General features: G+C 36.9%; 1 protein-coding gene and 1 pseudogene across 1 annotated transcript; both read right to left on the minus strand.

Annotated features, from left to right (window-relative positions):
* Positions 1 to 6538: 6538 nt before the first annotated feature.
* On the minus strand, positions 6539 to 10326 carry LOC107699280 (uncharacterized; annotated as a pseudogene).
* A 2289-nt stretch (positions 10327 to 12615) lies between these two features.
* LOC107699281 (uncharacterized) lies at positions 12616 to 18099 on the minus strand. The gene is made up of 11 exons (XM_016500493.1): positions 17875 to 18099; positions 16989 to 17457; positions 16205 to 16292; positions 15650 to 15763; positions 15425 to 15525; positions 14709 to 14807; positions 13834 to 13963; positions 13470 to 13580; positions 13224 to 13376; positions 12930 to 13051; positions 12616 to 12781 (listed from the first exon to the last, which is right to left on the minus strand). Exons 1-11 carry the CDS (start codon positions 17981 to 17983, stop codon positions 12616 to 12618), a joined length of 1662 nt encoding a protein of 553 aa, XP_016355979.1. The 5' UTR covers positions 17984 to 18099.
* Between the last annotated feature and the right edge of the window lie 288 nt (positions 18100 to 18387).

Genomic DNA, 18387 nt, shown 5'->3' on the forward strand with positions numbered 1-18387 from the left:
TTCGGGCTGGGATATGTGCCCAAGGTTCCCACCACTCCTTTTAGAGATCAGGTGGTAACCCCAAAGGAGGGGGACCCTGACCTGTCTCTGTTGTGCCCAGTGCATTTATTAGACTGTCTGAACAGCTCTTTGTCTGCTTTGGAGGACAGCAGAAGGAAATGCTGTCACCAAACAGAGGATCTCCCACTGGATTGTGGATGCAATCCTGACAGCCTATCAGGCCAGAGGCTTATCCAGCCCACTGGGAGTAACAAAATGGTCCAAAAAAAACCAACAAACTTGTTTCTTGCTGTTGGTCTGTACGGTGTGAATTGGCCTTAATAAATTCGCCAGATTCTACAATTGGATGGAACCAGTCTCATCCAGAGTTCTGAACACTAGTTCTTAACTCAGGTGTCTGGTAGGTGTAGAGCTTGCACACAGCACCTCCCCCTGTCTCAGGTGGCATATGCGCCCATTGAGACCAGTTCAGTTCCTTCTTATGAACCCTGAACTATACCTTTCCATCACTTTAGCACTTTTTTTCACATGTCGGAGTTCAGTGGAGGAACTCACTGTTAAAATCCATTATGAGGAAGTATCCTCGTGTGAACTCTTGTAATGGGTTTGTGCTCCTTATGTAGTGCCCCCCCTTGGGGGCCCCCCATATATGTATCACTCCACTGACTTGTCCTTATGATTTAGTGTCTCCCCTAGACAGACACCCGATCTATCACTAGGTTCTGTGTTTGGCAGTTCTCCCCTTATGCGGTGACCACCACAGAATCTTCTCTATGTGGGACTTCCTTCAGTAAGTCCATAGGCTGCTCTTCACATGTTACCTCCCCTTTGGGTAGGATGGGACCTCTGTAGTGTTCTTTCCCATGGGGGAAACAGATGCTTTCCCAACGTTAACTACCAGGACTTTCAGTCTTATTCCTGTTGCTTAACATAATGAGAAAATGCTCCGGCTGAGGTGTCCTCTGCCCTTTGGTGGCTTTTCCGTAATGTTGGAGAATGAGGTCATAAGATAAGGTTAATGTGAAAATAATGAAAATAAGGTTATGTGCATTCTAAAAATTTCAATATTTTGGATGGAAAGGTATCTGCAATCATTATTTTGATTCATATCCCTATTCTTAGAAATGATTTAAAGTCAGAAATGTGACTTAAAAAAAAAAAAAATCATCAAAACTTTATTTTAAAATGTTGTAGTCACTCAACCAACATTTTTTTTTTTTTCATTTAAAATCTGGCCATCATTGTTAATGTCATTGTTTCAATATTTCTGCTGCTGTTGCATTAATTAAAAACGTAACAACTATTAGTAACAACGTAACAACAAATATTAGTCTTTTTAGACGTTCGTTCTCAGCATCCACATACCTAAGAAAACACATATTTACATTAAGTACAGGATTGCAAGCCTCCCCACTCCAACAACCATACACTAAAAAGATCATAACTGGAAACAGTGCATTTATTATTATGATAATAAATTAAAATTAGATAATAACAAATACCAGTTTACAATATCAAGTAGCAGAATGGACTGTTCTTGTACAGCTAAAATAACTAGAAGTGGTTAGCGAAGGGTTACACTCTCAGTTTTGAGTCTGGACTGAAACAGAAGCACATATTCACTACTGTTAAAAAGTTTGAGGTTGGATGGAGGTAGGATTTTAAATGTTTTTGAAGGAGTCTCAGATGCTCATAAAAATCATTTATTTGATCAAAAATAGAAACAGCAACATTATGAAATATTATTAGAATTAAAAAATACTATTTGAATATACATTTAAAATATAATTTATTTCTGTGATGGCAAAGCTGAATCTTCAGCACCTATAATTTTATTAAGCAGTGTGCATTTCAAAGTTAACTTCTTTGTTGTATGTACATGCTTATTACATGTACAACAAATGTGCAGTACATACCTGAAGAAAACATTTTTTTCCCACGTAATAAGGCAGAAGATCTCTTTTACAGACAGATCTCTGTTTAGCAGCAGGTCCAGGTTGGTAAAGATGTGACGGCTGTAACTGTCCATCAGATGATCTAGCAGCCCAGCATCTTTCAGTGCAGGTGTTAATCGAAGCACCTCATCTTATATCATGCTCTGTGTTCTCTTTAGAAAGTTCTGTATCTGCTTCACCTGAGGTCTCTCTGCTGGCAGCGTGGTTCTCCACAAACTGATCTATTTCCTGAAGGTACTTATGGTGCCATTCCTGAGTGAAGTTTATTTTCAGCATTGCAGCTGCAGTGACAGCATCCTCGGGGGATTGTTTACTCAGAATCGTTCTGGGAATATAAAGCCCTGTCTCACCACTCACTTCAGCACCTGAACTAGATGGCATCCCAGAGGTGACTGTGCTTTCCTGTTCTCCTGCTGAATGCATGTGAATTTCTGTGCATGAATTGCTTTTGAAATTTTAAACTCAAATGAATTGTATTACTCAATTACTCAGTTAACATAATGGTACCACTTTTCAGTAAGGTTCTATGTGTTAACATTAGTTAGCTGCATTAGATAACATTAACAATGACAAATACTTCTAAAGTATTTATTCACCTAATTTCAACATTTACTAATACATTGTTAAAATCAAAAATGTTATTTCATAGAACTGAGCTAACATGAACTAAAGAACAGTTGTATTGTTATTAACTAACACTAACAAAGATGAATAAATACTGTGACAAATGTATTGCTCATTGTTAGCTCATGTTAGTTAATGCATTAATGTTAACAAATATTGTAAAGTGTTACAAAAATAACAACTTTCTTAAAATAAAATATTGTCTTACCATTGAAGGTCTCTGTGTAGTGTGTTTGCATGACTTTCACCAGAGGATACCGCTCATCTTTATTCTTGGCTGTTTTTAATTTACTCCAAAACTTTGGCATTTATGTACGTGTAATATCACTTTATAATAAGGGCTTTTAGATTTTGCAGCCTGTCTGATTTAGATCTATGAAAATGTAAGCTTTTGTACAGGTGCATTAAATGGTGAAATTGAACTCAACCATGACGTTTTTGTTCTTCTCTTATGCACAGGATATGACTGTGGTTCATTTGAAGTATCGGAAATAGTTGCAGCAGGTTTGAGAAGAAAGGTTGAGCAGTGTTCCATATTAAATTATAAATGCAACATTTATGGTATATCAGAGGCTAGATATTGATTTCCCAGTACTTTAATTCATAAATTATTCTCTATTGGGTTCAGTCACTATTATTATTTTCCATCCATTCATTCTCTATACCTTATCCTCTGCTTATCACTGTAAGGTCGCAGGAGGACTGGAACCTTTTATTACCATCATTATTATTGTTATTAATATTATAGCAGCATGATTTGCTAAGACACAAAAAAAGTCAACATGAAAATGTGATCTGTAAAGAATACAATAAGTCAGTCACCAAATACCATATCCAATACAGCTAATTCAAAAAGGTTCAAAATAAACAGGACAGTCACTAATAAATGCTTATAATTGCAGTAGGAACAAGTACATATCCAACAGTCATATCTGGGTACTTTTTAAATCAACATTATTAACATTTCGGTCACTTACAAACGTGAATCATCAAGATTTTAGGGTATGTATATGTATATCCTGGTCCTGAGGACCCCCTGCTCTGCCCATGTTGTATGTCTTCCTTATCTGACACACTGGCTGCATCCAAAAGCTGAAAAATGCTGCCTTCAGAGGATGCATTCCAAGGTAGGAAGGCATTGAGGCACATCTGAATCCAGTGTCAGCTTCACTTCCTGTCTCCTGAGATACCTTCATCTGGTCGATTTTGGAAGGCAGCAGATGCCTTTGGTATCCCATCCTGTGCGTTCCATTCCATTAAGCTAAAAAATAAAGATGGCATCTGAAAGTTGTATTGGTGGACCAACTTTTTCCACTTTTGATGTTACTTCTAGCGAGAAATCAGTGTTATAGTAAGTAAATATTATAGCTGTATAATATACGTTGCCTCAGAAGCATGTCCGAAATTAGATTTGTGAGGTGCCTTCATGCACAAACACTGCCTTCCGAGTCATTGTCTGATAAAGCAGTGAGGCAACAAGTCAGCACACAATTAGGGGTTAGGTGCCTTGCTCGAGTTGTGGGTATTAATACATAGGGATCAAATATGGACTGTTTGAAAGAAATTCTCAAAACCTAGAGCTGGCACATCTGATGATGCTTTACCCTGATGTCAGGTTTGGTGGTTTCTGCTGTGCAATTATTCAGGTAAAAAAAACGGCCGCTGCACTTTTCTCCTGTCTGTGTTCTTGTTACAGTGAGTGTCATATTTCTGCTTGGCTGAGACTCAAGGGAAATCTTTTTCCATCAGACCACAGAAATATCCTGAAGAGCGTCACTTGCAGCCAGAATCAGTTCAGTAAAACGCAGGACTCACTCCAGTTTAGCAGGAACTTCTTTTCCACAGTGAGGATCAAATGAATTTTGCTTGATAACATAGCTTGTGTATATTTGCTTGCTTTTTTAGATTTGCTCATGCTCAGGCCTTTTGCAATCTATGGTAAATTTATGGTAACTGTGTCTTGTAATCAGCATCAAATAATTCCAGTACACACATCTTTATAGTTATTTGCTGCTTTGTGTGGCAATTACTGGATTATGGGAGTGCCTGTAACAGACATCTTAAGTTACACTCCTGAAAGAATCTGTTCAGGAAGATTTCCCGACAAGCTGTATCCTCTACAGGAACACAGGATGTAGTTGTAGGGTTCATGTTTTACCTCCTGCTTCCTATCCTTGAAAAATAACAGTCAATCAGCCATACAGACGCACAACGCAGATTCATTTCAAATGAAATGCATTCCAACAGATCAGAGACAACCAAACATCAATACTCTTTTAAAGTAAAATAAAAAATAAAAATCATATTAATTTATGTCTTTATTGAGGCATCAAAGACACTTGTTATACACTTAAAGTCACTACCACTTACTCTTGTATGATTCATATATAAAGCCTGTTGTTTCGATTGCCTGATTCATCTAGAGGATGGATGGTGGTGACAGCACAGAAAACACCACGTCTCCAGCCTCAGAATTATTTCACAATAACCCAAACAAACACGTTATATTTCAGAGAAGAAATTAGTCCCTATTTAAAGGGTCAAACAAAAGAAAGAGAGGGGTATCAGTTTCAGAAGGGGATATTGCTAAAACAACAAAAATAACTAACTCCTCACGAACCAACTATAACTAAACTAAAAACACAGAAAACAAAAGTACAGCAAAATAAGTTAACTCCCTAACTAACATAAACAGGGGAAAAAGTCAAATTCAAAACAAATGACACCTACTTCCCTATGAACCCCACAAAAACAAATGAATCATTAAACTTGTGAACCAAAAAAAACACACAGAAGGTAACACTCACTTCTCTCATTTCCCTTAATCATGGAGTGCAATCAGAGAAACAAAGGAAGAAACTCTACCTCAGTAAGTTCAACACAAATGAGGTAAAGATACACAAAGCCACCCACTGGTTATAAGATAAGGTAATGAATCACTCATCACAAACAAAAAAACACATTTTGAATTGTCAAAAAAATGAATTCTGCACAGGGCATTGGCAATGATGTTTGTCAATTCTTTTCTGGTGCCGGATATCAAGATTAACAAGATTATATTCCTGCATAATTAAAGACCAACACATGTACCATAACTGATTAGGGTTAGACATGTGGGTCAAGAACACCAAGGGATTATGATCTGTGTACACCAAAATGGAGCTATCACTTCACACAAAAGATACCTATTTTCAAATGAGAATTTAAAAAATTACAAAAAATATAAATGAATATAAATATAAATGTAGTCTGAGTGATGAATGGAGCTCAAACATAAGTTCAGGCAGACCATGGCGTGACAGCCAGCATCAGCTGACACTCAGTTGATTGTAACTCCTCCCACAATTAAATAAGATATATAAGGTCATCCAAACTCACACTTGCCTTGGTCTGTCGCACACCCTGCGTCCAACCCTGCTGACGCATGATCACTTAGCATCTTCTCCATGGAAATCATCTATCAGCTAATCATTTAATCTTGTCCAGTCTCATTTACAGACTTGTATCACTTCTGGATGGAATTTTATATCTGGTAATTGCATTAGCCTTCGGGGTTTCACACCCCAGTGAGGTTTGCTTGTGGACAGCTCAGAATCTGTACCCTTGAGAGTAAAGCCTGTCGCCAAAATAATGTTCAGGATCTCTACGATAATCTTAATCAAACAGAGTGGTCCTGACTGAACTGTTAAATAATATATAATTTAGGTTCATAGCTGGACATGTTGTTACAATCCTCTTTTGTAACAATGTAAAAGGTAGAAGTCAAAATGAATAACTCTGTGAAAATTATATTATCATATACAAGATTAAAAGGGTAAAAAAGAGTAAAAGGGTAATTATTTTTTCTCCAGTAATCTGATAGAAACATTATTTCCTATTTTCAAGTAACATCAAAATGTCATCAGGTAAAAGCAAATATTGTAATATCTGACGAAAATATTAATGTACCAGTATAACGTTCAAAAAATGAATGTCACAAAACAGTCATCGAATTAAACTTGTAAACAAAGATTTTACAACTCTGGCTGATGGTGTCATTCACATCAAAGAAAACAAAAAAGTCCCTTCAGAGGCTGACAGGTGACGCGTCTAGGCTTCAGATCGAGGCCGAGGTCCCGGCTCACATCCAGCACTTCCCTCACCTGTCGCTCTGAAAACACCCCCTTCCAGCGCAGCAGACCAGGTATATACTGCTCACTGCAAAACATTGAGAAGAAGACTTCACTGCACTGTCTGATGAAAACAAAATAATAAAACATATATTTCCAGACCTGTAATTATGTGTACAAAGTATAAGTGTTATTGGCTAAGTTTACCTCTCGTGAGGGAAATCTCTGAACAAAGCACAACAGGTAATCTTCAGTGCTTCTACATCACGGTGAAGCAAAACTTCACTGAGTCTCTGAAGGAGATGGTTCCTCTGGTCATCACTGCCATTCTGTAAAACAGATACATAATAGTTCTTCACACTTAGAAAAAAAAACAGTGCTTTTAAAACTTATTCACTGAAAGTGGTTCTTCTATGGCATCGGTGTGAACATCCCCTTTTGTAACGTTTTTTTTAAGAGTGTAATTTAATTAAATGTTACAGAGTTCTTCTTACCAGTTCAGTGAATGTGTTGTGAAAATTGAGAGCGTACTCTCTCATCCTTTGTCCGACATTTCCCTATCTCTTCTCTAGCCGTCTGAACTTACACTTCATCAGGCAATCCAGATACACGCGTGAAACACAGTCATCGGATACATTCACAAAGATCTGTCAGAAAGAAAGTGGGGCAGAGGAGCAGAGAATAAGTATAAAATGTTGTTGTTTTTTTTGTTTTTTTGTTTTTTTAGTTAGACTGGGTATTTGAGCACAGAACCAACCTCCTGAATCTTTTTTCCCACATCAGTCTGAGGCAGAGATGCACATTGCTTTTGGATAGCCTCTGTCAGCCCTTGGATTTGCTCACCTTCTTCTTTGAAATAATGTCTTAAAAACGCCTAGAAATGTACATTTACAAATAAACTATAGTTATTTTCATGTTTTTCCTGAATTTGGTCTATTGCAAAAAAATAAATGAACACAACCACAAAATCCTGCCCTCTAGAATGCATAAAAACAACGCTTTAGGTATCATGAACAATAAACAACCATTTTTCCATAATTAACACTCCAGGTATTGTTCATTGTTAGTTCATAATGCATTAACTGCATTCAAGTAAACAAACCGTACCTTATTACAAAGGGTTATCACTTCATTGTTGAAAAACGTCTCAGGTTACTTATGTAACCATGGTTCCCTGAGTAGGGAACGAGACACTGCGTCCTCTAGGGGTCGCTATGGGGAAACCTAGAGGACGCAGTTCGAAGTTCCCATGAAAGGGAACGTCTCAGGTTACTTATGTAACCACGGTTCCCTGAGTAGGGAACGAGACACTGCGTCCTGTAGGTTTCCCCATAGCGACCCCTAGAGGACGCAGTTCGAAGTTCCCATGAAAGGGAACCTGATAGGCATGTATGTAAGCTAACAAATATTAACCTCTATTGATGACTGAGACATTCTCTTTTTGGAATTTGGGAAAGTCCTCAACTTTCCTTCTGTACATAAACAGTTTATGATTAAATGATGTTACCTGTGCTACGTGTTTCATCATGTTCTGTACAATAGACAGAACGTGATCCTCCATCTCCTCTAACATGCAGATAATGTTTGAGAAGTCGTCACTGTTTTTTATATCCGGATTGTGGAGTTGAGGAGCAAAACATCTACAGCAAAATAAATATATGCATAAAACTGTCGTTATGACAAAACTATAGTTTTAGATTTGTGGTTGCCTGTGTATGTACCTAATGCAGGATAAATCATTAGAACATTATGGATAGAGAAATGCCAGTTAATTATACTCTGACACGTTTGATAAATGTGTAATTATATTAATCATTAAAAATAGAAATCACCTGAGTTGCCCACAGGTGCTGATGAGCCGTAACAGATGCACAGAATTTTTCTTCAGGTGTTGCTCTTTTTCCAGGCGTTCTTTCGCTACATGCACATACCTAGAAAAAATATATAGAAAATTAAGTAAAAGTTCATCTTAATGTTCATAATATTTTTGTATATTTTTATGAAGAAAATAATAAAGAAATTACATAACAATAAATAGGTAGATAATGTGAAGACATTTTAGACACTTACCCCTGAACAAAACGATGAAGCTCTTTAAGGCAGAGCGTTTTTGCCGTACACATCAGCGTGTGACTAAATTCCTTAGAACTCTGAATAACAGCATTCAGACACTGTAAAGACATAACAACATAAAATAAGTGTGCAATACCTCAAACTTTAAAACCATTTAAAATCCTCTTTTTAATACCAAGAAAAATTAGCATTACACATTGTTTCCTTTACCTGAGTGACATCTAAGTGAACACTGATGAAAGTTTCTTCAACCATTGAGTCTCCATTAGGTCTATGTTGCTCATCATAGTCCAGGATGTTCTGTAGAGTCGTGTGGATGTCATTCTGTGACAGTTAAAGTGGGACAGAGACATTTTATGTCCTTCCTAAATGTTTTGCTAATTTCGGATGCTCTTTTTTAGCCTATTACAATGATAATACTTTTAACAAATACAGATGGAGCATATCATGACCTGCAGATTTGGCAGAAGTTTCTCCATTGCTTTCTGAAACCATCCCGTCAACAGCAGAGGGTCGTGCACTCTGAAGAAATGCTGCGAGTCTGAACTGTAACTAAGTGAACACTGATGAAAGTTTCTTCAACCATTGAGTCTCCATTATGTCTATGTTGCTCATCATAATCCAGGATGTTCTGTAGAGTCGTGTGGATGTCATTCTGTGACAGTTAAAGTGGGACAGAGACATTTTATGTCCTTCCTAAATGTTTTGCTAATTTCGGATGCTCTTTTTTAGCCTATTACAATGATAATACTTTTAACAAATACAGATGGAGCATATCATGACCTGCAGATTTGGCAGAAGTTTCTCCGTTGCTTTCTGAAACCATCCCGTCAACAGCAGAGGGTCGTGCACTCTGAAGAAATGCTGCGAGTCTGAAATGTAACATAAATTAATTTGTCAATAGTTCATGCTTCATTTGTTTATTACAAGTACATTTACAGAAAAGTAAACAACAATCAATTTTATACCTGAAGAAAACATATTTTCCCCACAGTAGAATGCAGAAGGTCTCTTTTACAGACAGATCTCTGTTTAGCAGCAGGTCCAGGTTGGTAAAGATGTGACGGCTGTAACTGTCCATCAGATGATCTAGCAGCCCAGCATCTTTCAGTGCAGGTGTTAATCGAAGCACCTCATTGCATATCATAGTCTGTGCGCTCTTTAGAAAGTCCTGTATCTGCTCTAACTGAGATCCTTGTGGTCCCTCTGCTGGCAGCGTGGGAAAGTGATTCTCCACAAACTGATCTATTTCCTGAAGGTACTCACAAAGCCAGTCTTGAGAGTAGTTGTTATTCAGTTTGCTCAACGTTTTCAACTCCTCAACTGCAGGGTCAAAGTCCTCAGGGGTTGATTGGTCACTCAGAATCTTTCTGAGAGTATGAAGCACTCTCTTGTTATGTGCTCCAACATCTAGAGCAATGAGATCAGGAACTCCAGACTGCTGTGAACTGTATTCAGATGCCTGTTCCCCTGATAAAAGGTTCACTGACAAATAAGAGTGTGCATGATAAAGAAAAAAAAAGGTGGGGGGCGGGGGCCACTTTGATAGATGTGAATGTACACATCTTCAACATTAAACATTATTTCAAAAATCTTTAATTATTTATTCATAAATATCATGTTTTGGGAAAATTTAATTCTAATGTATTTTTTAATAAATGACTAAACCACTAATGTAATTCATCAAACCATGCCACCAAACAAAATGTTGAAAAACTTTAAACAATATGCTTGCATTGTATACCGATGGAAAGATGTTGGCTTTTCCAACAAGAGCAAAGACACTTACTTTCATAAATGAGTGAGATCAATGACTAGAGAAATAACATGAGAGTGTCTTACCATCTGTCTGCTCTATTTTTTTCATTAAAGGTTTCTCTTCATTCCCATTCTTCATTTTCCTCCTGATCGTTTTCATAAACTCCATACTTGACTGACACAAATAAAAAGCTTCCTTGTCACACAGAATACATCAGAGTAAATAATGAGCTTGCAGGAAAAGCAGATATACTACTGGAAGTTTACCTCATGAATAAAGATTCCAGCCAATGGGTTTGCAGCTTACCAACCGTTTAAGGCCTGAAGGCTATGACAGCATTTAAGAGAAGACTGAAGGGAAGCCTAGCCCTTGGGTGTGCCATACAAATATTTTAGGAACAGTACATTTTACTATTCAAGACATTCCATCGTATAACAGGGAAAGGGAAAATGAAAGTGAGAAACAGCCCTTAGAAGTGCCAGTGGTAATGGCTTGTGCTTATATTGAACCGACACACAAACATAGTAGATCAAGTGGCAGTACTGTGGTAAGACAGAATCCATCTATTTCCCATCATTATAAAGTTATGGCATTCTGACAAACCAGTAGATTACCTTGCAGTGCTTAAACCCTACTGCCTAAAGACTACTCTATCATATTTGATACAGAAATTTCAAAGGCTTCTAAATCAATATAATCAAAACTTTGCCTAAAAACCTGTTGTACACAATCTAGTACGTCTTCTACGGTCTGATTGATAGTTTATACCTTTTTTAGATGATTGAAAAAATGTCCACCTTCAGGTTGTGGTTCACATGGCTTTTTGTAATGAAATCTTTACTGATTTTTATAAAGTAGACATAAAGATTACTTTTTATATTGTTAGTAATATTTCAAAATGAACACATACTGGACCAAAGCAACTTAGGTTTATTTGATTATCCATATATTGTTTTTTTTTTTTTTTAGAAAAATCATGTTAAAATGTGAGTATCACATATGATCCATCAGGCTTTTGAGGAATATTTATTAGTCCATCTCTCAATCATCATTGTATTGCATTATGTTTTGCCCCACAAGAGAAACTACAGAGCTTTGATCATAAACTAAGCATTTAAATATCATCTTATTAAGACTATTATTGGGAGATATAGAGTGACAACTGGTTTATATGCATTTTATGCAAGTAGGTACATAAAGTTTCAATAAACAGTTCCACTTCAAAAAATTTGAATTGTTCTGACTATTTCAAATTTCAGGCTTTACAGGAATAATTGTTTCCAATTCCACCTTTATTTTCGATTGGTCAGATCACCAAAAACACATCTTAATATCAGGAGGAGAAAGTAACAGCATCAACATAATAAGTGGGCTACATGAATTAATGGTTGGACACATTTTAAAAAGTATTTTTTATTTCAGACAGACTGGGAAAATAAAGTTACTGGAGTAGATCTGCAGCTTTGATGCCTGCATTCAGTGTAGACAGTTGTGAAAGAAAAGATTTAGGACCTTGTTAAAAAAATAAACTTTTACCAACTGAACTACATAAAAGAGGATTAAACAATTAAATAACACAAAATCTTTGTATATTTTCACTTATTTTGTAAGCAATATGATCATAGTGCAAATATCAAATATAAGCGAACCTATATATATATATATATATATATATTCAGAGAATGAGTGAAGTTTTACATTGCAGTGATGTAGAAGCACTGAAGATTACCTGTTGTGATTTGTTCAGAGATTTCCCTCAGGAGAGGTGAACTCAGATCACAATTAACACTTCACTACAAATGCAAACATGTATTTACAGTTGTTTAAAATGGAGTGAGAGTATTCAAACAGAGAATGAGTGATTTTGTTTTCATCAGACAGTGCAGTGAAGTCTTTTTCTCAATGTTTTGCAGTAAGCAGTATGTACCTGGTCTGCTGCGCTGGAAGGGGGTGTTATCAGAGCGACAGCTGAGGGAAGTGCTAGATGTGACCCGGGATATGATCCAGGAACTTGGCCTGTATCCAGTTCCTACACGTGTCACCCCTTGTCCTCTGAAGGGACGTTTTTGTTGTAAATAGTATATATATATATATACTATTTACAACAAAAACGTCCCTTCAGAGGACAAGGGGTGACACGTGTAGGAACTGGATACAGGCCAAGTTCCTGGATCATATCCCGGGTCACATCTAGCACTTCCCTCAGCTGTCGCTCTGATAACACCCCCTTCCAGCGCAGCAGACCAGGTACATACTGCTTACTGCAAAACATTGAGAAAAAGACTTCACTGCACTGTCTGATGAAAACAAAATCACTCATTCTCTGTTTGAATACTCTCACTCCATTTTAAACAACTGTAAATACATGTTTGCATTTGTAGTGAAGTGTTAATTGTGATCTGAGTTCACCTCTCCTGAGGGAAATCTCTGAACAAATCACAACAGGTAATCTTCAGTGCTTCTACATCACTGCAATGTAAAACTTCACTCATTCTCTGAAGGAGCTGGTTCTGCTGGGCAACAATACCATTCTGCAAGCAAAAATCACTTTACTCAAACCAGCTTTTTACCCATTCTGTACCGTACGTGGAACAATTATGCTGAATGTTATTTGACCCTTATTTCCAAGAGTCAAGTGCATCAAGAAATCAACCCATACAAACAAGAGTTATTTGAGAAATAAAAAAGTTATTTTTTTTTCACCAGTTCAGAGAATGTTTCATGAAAATGCTGAACATCCTCTTGTATCTTTTCCTCAGCATTTCCCCAACACTGCTCTAGGTTTCTGAAATTTGTCTTCATCAGGCATTCCAGGTACACTTTGGAAACACTGTCGTAAGCTATTTTCACAACAACCTGTCAGGAATAAAGAGATTGTTAGAGAGACTGAGGGTGAGATATGGAGCTTGAATCTTTTTGATTAGTTTTAATGTCATACACTGCGCGTACCGCTTTGATCTCTGAGGCGGTCTCAGGCAGAGATGCACACTGCTTTTGGATTGCCTCCATTAGGATATCAATATGCCCATTCCTTTTCTTGAAGTAACTTTCTAATTTGACCTACAAATGAACATTTAAAGAGAAACAGGACTGTAAGTTTGATATAAAATGTGTTAGGAAAAGTTTCAGTATCCTTGTTGTTTATCAGTAGCCCAGAGAGATAGTCTGATATGAATGGATGCTGCCAAAATAATCCTAATAAGATTTTATGGATTTCACAATTCTGTGTACTCAAATACTTTATTTAACTTTTCTCCTGAACAGATGATCATAAACACAGATGTAAAAAAAAAAAACACAAATCAAAACATACCTGTGCTGAGCAGTTCATGATCTTTTGTACAATGGATGAAGCTTTATCTTCCTGTTTTTGTAGCATGCATATAGTGCTTGAGTCATGATCGCTGTTGCTAACATCTGGAGTGATTTGTGCAGCATAGCATCTATAGTTAAAATAAATAATACTGGTTTTATGATAAAACTGCAGAAAAGGGGCAGTTAAAGGTTAACTGTAATGAAAAGCCAATTTAGGGAACATCCAATTAAAGGTGCAATAAAAAGTGCACTCAAAAAATAAATATTACTTTTAATAGCACAAATTACTTTACTTTATTAATAGCACAAATATTTAAAAAAAATAATACACTCACAAGATATAATGACACTAATTGTAACAATGACGCAAGGTTTGTATCTCATGGTAGACACAATATTTTAGCCAAATATTAGTCACTTTAACTTAATATCCCCAAAATTATACTGCCACATATCTTCACCTATTCTTCAGTTAGTGTTTAAAGGGATAGTTCACCCAAAAATGAAGGAATGCACATGCATGTGTCGTGGTACTCTCGTGAACACGCAGCTGAGACTGACGCGGAAGAGAAGAAACAGTTTCAAGTTTAAATAGTTCATTTTTTTGCTTTGTTTTCTTTGCGCACAAAAAGTAATTCTCGTAATGTCATAACATTACGGCTGAACCACTGATATCACATGGACTATTTTGGTCGTTAAATATCTTAATTTGTGTTCCGAAGATGAACGAAGGTCTTACGGGTTTGGAACGACATGAGGGTGAGTAATTAATGACAGAATTTCATTTTTTGGGTGAACTATCCATTTAATTATACACTGTTACAGGTTCTGAGCCATATATTAGTTAATTATTTAATCATCGTTAGTAAATACCTGAGTTGCATGCAGGTGTTGATTATCCGAAACAGATACACAGAGTTTTTCTCTTTAACTGTTAGTTTTTTAAGACGATCATTCTCAGCATCCACATACCTAAGAAAACACATATTTATAGCTATTAAGTACAGGATTACAAACCTCCCCACTCCAACAACCATACACTAAAAGATCATAACTGAATGCTCATTAAATGAGAATAACTTTATTGTGGGGGTGTTAAACTCAGTTCCTGGAGGGCCGCAGCCCTGCAGAGTTTATGGTGCGTTCAAGTCATGTCAGATAGATCGTATTTACGAGTTGAATGCACATGAATGCCACCACAAAGTCGTTACTACGAGTGGGAAACTCAAAATTTGGGGGCGTGTCAGTGAAAAAACCATTCAGATTTAGTGGACGCAGCCAAAGACTATAGATATGCAGCATCTGTACTGACGGTAAATTTGTTGAAATGAAATTTGTCGTACAATTTGTCAACTCATAAGTACAAACATCCCAGGAGGACTTGAATGCAGCATTAGTTCCAACCCTGCTCCAACACACAAACAATGCAGTTTTCAAATAAGCCTGAAGGACTTGATTAGCTGGATCAGGTGTGTATAATTAGGGTTGAAGATAAACTCCGCAGGGCTGTGGCCCTCCAGGAACTGAGTTTGACACCCCTGCTTTAGTGTGTGAACTTTAAAGGTGTAAAACAAGATAGAGAAACCTACTTCTGAACAAAATCATGCAGCTCTTCACTACAGAGTATTTGTACGGCGTGCATCAAAGTCAGACCAACCGTTTCAGCTTCTAAAATAGCACAATTCAGGCACTGTGAAAACAAAACATGAAACAGATTAGCAATATATCATATTCAAATCCCCTCTGATACCTTTTTACATGAGCAAACAAAAATAAGTCTTGCTTCACTTTCTCTCTCTCTCTCTCAGAGCTACCTGAATGACATCTATGTGCACTTTGAGGAAAGTTTCTTCATCCATTGAGTCCTCATTTTGTCCATGATCCTCATCGTAGCGCAGGATGTTCTGTAGATTCGTGGAGATGTCATCCTGTTTAAGTGGGGCAGAGATTCATGTTTTGGGTCCTTTCATGCATTATTGCTACATGAGTCAGTAAAGTCAAAGAATTAAATTAAAATGAAGACCATCCAGCTTATTTTGCAACGTGGTATTGAGCTATTTTCTGTGAATGTGCACATTGTGCACTATTGTTCCATAGAGCAATAACAAAGTGCAGTAAATAGTAAAACTATTTGCGCTACGACCGATGTGTTTATGATTACTATAATAGCCTACTTGCTGATACTTAATGATATGAAAAGAAATAGCAGTTAGCCATATAAAGCAGCATATCTGACTGTTTTTGTACAGCTAAATAACTGGAAGCGAATTACACCGGAAGCCTCACACATTTAAGTTACAAATAGCCTGGACAAATGGTTGCGCGCCTGCTCTTGCGTTAAAAATAAAGTGGATACTGTGAAGTCTTACCTGAAGTACTTGCAGTAGTTTCTGCTTTGCTCTCTCAAACACTCTTGTCAACAGCAGAGGATCGTCCACTCTCAGTTTTGATTCGGAACTGAAACAGAAATGAGCACATATACTGTTCAAAAGTTTGAGGTTGGTAAGATTTTTAATGTTTATGAAAGAATTCTCTAATGCTCACCAAGGCTGCTTATTTGACCAAAAATGAAACTATTATATTGTGAAAATTTTTCAGTTTTAAGAGATTTAAAAATGATTAGAAAAAATTATAGAGGAAAGAACATGACATGTGACCAAGCATGGTGTCCCAAACTTGGAATTTGTGCTCTGCGTTTCACCCATCCAAGTGGACACACACAGCAAACAAGTGAACAAACACACACCCAGAGCAGTGGGCAGCCATTTTTGTTGTGGCACCCAGGGAGCAGTCATACATTCACTCCCTCAGCTACAATCCCTGCCAGTACCGAGACTCAAACCCACAATCTTTGGGTTACAAGTCTGATTCTCTACCCATTAGGCCACAACTGAGTTATCTATTTAAAAAAAATGTTAAATGTTACTTATATATAGGCCTATAGGTCTATCCTAGATAGATTCCTTCAGAAATCATTCTAATATGCTGATTTGCTGCTCAAGAATAATGCATCCTTGCTCATCATCATCATCTTCCAAAAACAAAAAAACAATCATCCCAAACTTCTGAACGGTAATGTTCATTTCAAAATTAAATTGTTTGTGTGTTGTATGCATACGAATATTAAATTTTCAACAAACGTGCAGTACATACCTGAAGAAAACACCTTTTCCCCACAGTAGAAGGCAGAAGATCTCTTTTACAGACAGATCTCTGTTTAGCAGCAGGTCCAGGTTGGTAAAGATGTGACGGCTGTAACTGTCCATCAGATGATCTAGCAGCCCAGCATCTTTCAGTGCAGGTGTTAATCGAAGCACCTCATTGCATATCATAGTCTGTGCGCTCTTTAGAAAGTCCTGTATCTGCTCTAACTGAGATCCTTGAGGTCTCTCTGCTGGCAGCGTGGGAAAGTGGTTCTCCACAAACTGATCTATTTCCTGACGGTACTTATTTTGCCATTCTTGAGAGAAGCTGATTTGTGGCATTGCAGCTGCAGTGTCAGCGTCCTCAGGGTTTGATTGTTTGCTCAGAATCGTTCTGAGAATACGAAGCCCTTTCTCGCCACTCACTTCAACACCTGAACAAGATGGCATCCCAGAGTCGACTGTGCTTTCCTGTTCTCCTGCTGAATGCATGTGCATGAATTACTTTTTAAATTTTAAACTCAAATGTGAAACAATACTTTATTTTTATTTTTTTGCTGATAAGATTTTAATTTTACCCCCCAAAAATGTCTTATTTTACTCAATTATTGAAACATAACGCTAACACATAAGGTTCCATTTGTTAACATTATCAACTACATTAGTTAACATAAACTAACAACAAAAAGTTGTATCTGTTAATATTATTTCATGGACCTGAGCTAACATGAACTAACTAATTAATTGTAATCCATGTTGTTATTAACTAATGTTAACAAAGATTCATAAATATTGTACAAATGCATCGTTCATTGTTAGTTCATGTTAGCTAACACTAACGTTTACAATGGGACCTTACTGTAAAGTGCTACCAAAATGACTAATTATTGTCTTACCATCTGTGGTCTCTGTGTGCTGTGTTGGTATGTCTTTCACTAGACGATACTGCTCATCTGTTTTCCTGACTGTTTTTTTCTTCCTCCCAAACTTGAACTTTTTAAACATTTTTGTAAGGGCTTTTAGATTCTGCAATCTGTTTGATTTAGATCTATGAAAAAGTCAGCTGTTATACAAGTGCACTATAGTAAATGTGAAAATTCAACCGTGATGCTGTTGTTCTTATATTCGCACAGGATATGTTTGTGGTTCATTTGAAGTGTCGGAAGCAGTTGCAGCAAGTTTAAGCATATGAAATAAAAATGTCACAATAACAGTGCTGTGAAAATGTATTTGCCGCATCCTGATTTCGTCTGGTTATATCATACTAAATAGTTTTAGATTTTAAAGCAAAATACACCATAAAACAAAGGCCACCTGAGTAATTGCATACAGTTTTTATTTCATCAACACCTATCATCCATGTAAAAAACTAATTGCCACCTTTAGCAGCAATATCTGCAACCGAATGC

The sequence above is a fragment of the Sinocyclocheilus anshuiensis genome, unplaced genomic scaffold, assembly GCF_001515605.1.
Source record: "Sinocyclocheilus anshuiensis isolate Anshui unplaced genomic scaffold, SAMN03320099.WGS_v1.1 scaffold450, whole genome shotgun sequence".
Lineage (NCBI taxonomy): Eukaryota > Metazoa > Chordata > Actinopteri > Cypriniformes > Cyprinidae > Sinocyclocheilus > Sinocyclocheilus anshuiensis.

What these genes read in the sequence shown, in the direction of transcription:
- LOC107699281 (XM_016500493.1), bottom strand. Translation starts at nt 17,983, where the DNA reads ATGTTTAAAAAGTTCAAGTTTGGGAGGAAGAAAAAAACAGTCAGGAAA. An exon ending in AACTACTGCAAGTACTTCAG is followed by an intron (nt 15,764 to 16,204) that starts GTAAGACTTCAC and finishes CCACTTAAACAG; the next exon opens with GATGACATCTCCACGAATCT. An exon ending in ATGAAACATTCTCTGAACTG is followed by an intron (nt 13,052 to 13,223) that starts GTGAAAAAAAAA and finishes TTTTGCTTGCAG; the next exon opens with AATGGTATTGTTGCCCAGCA.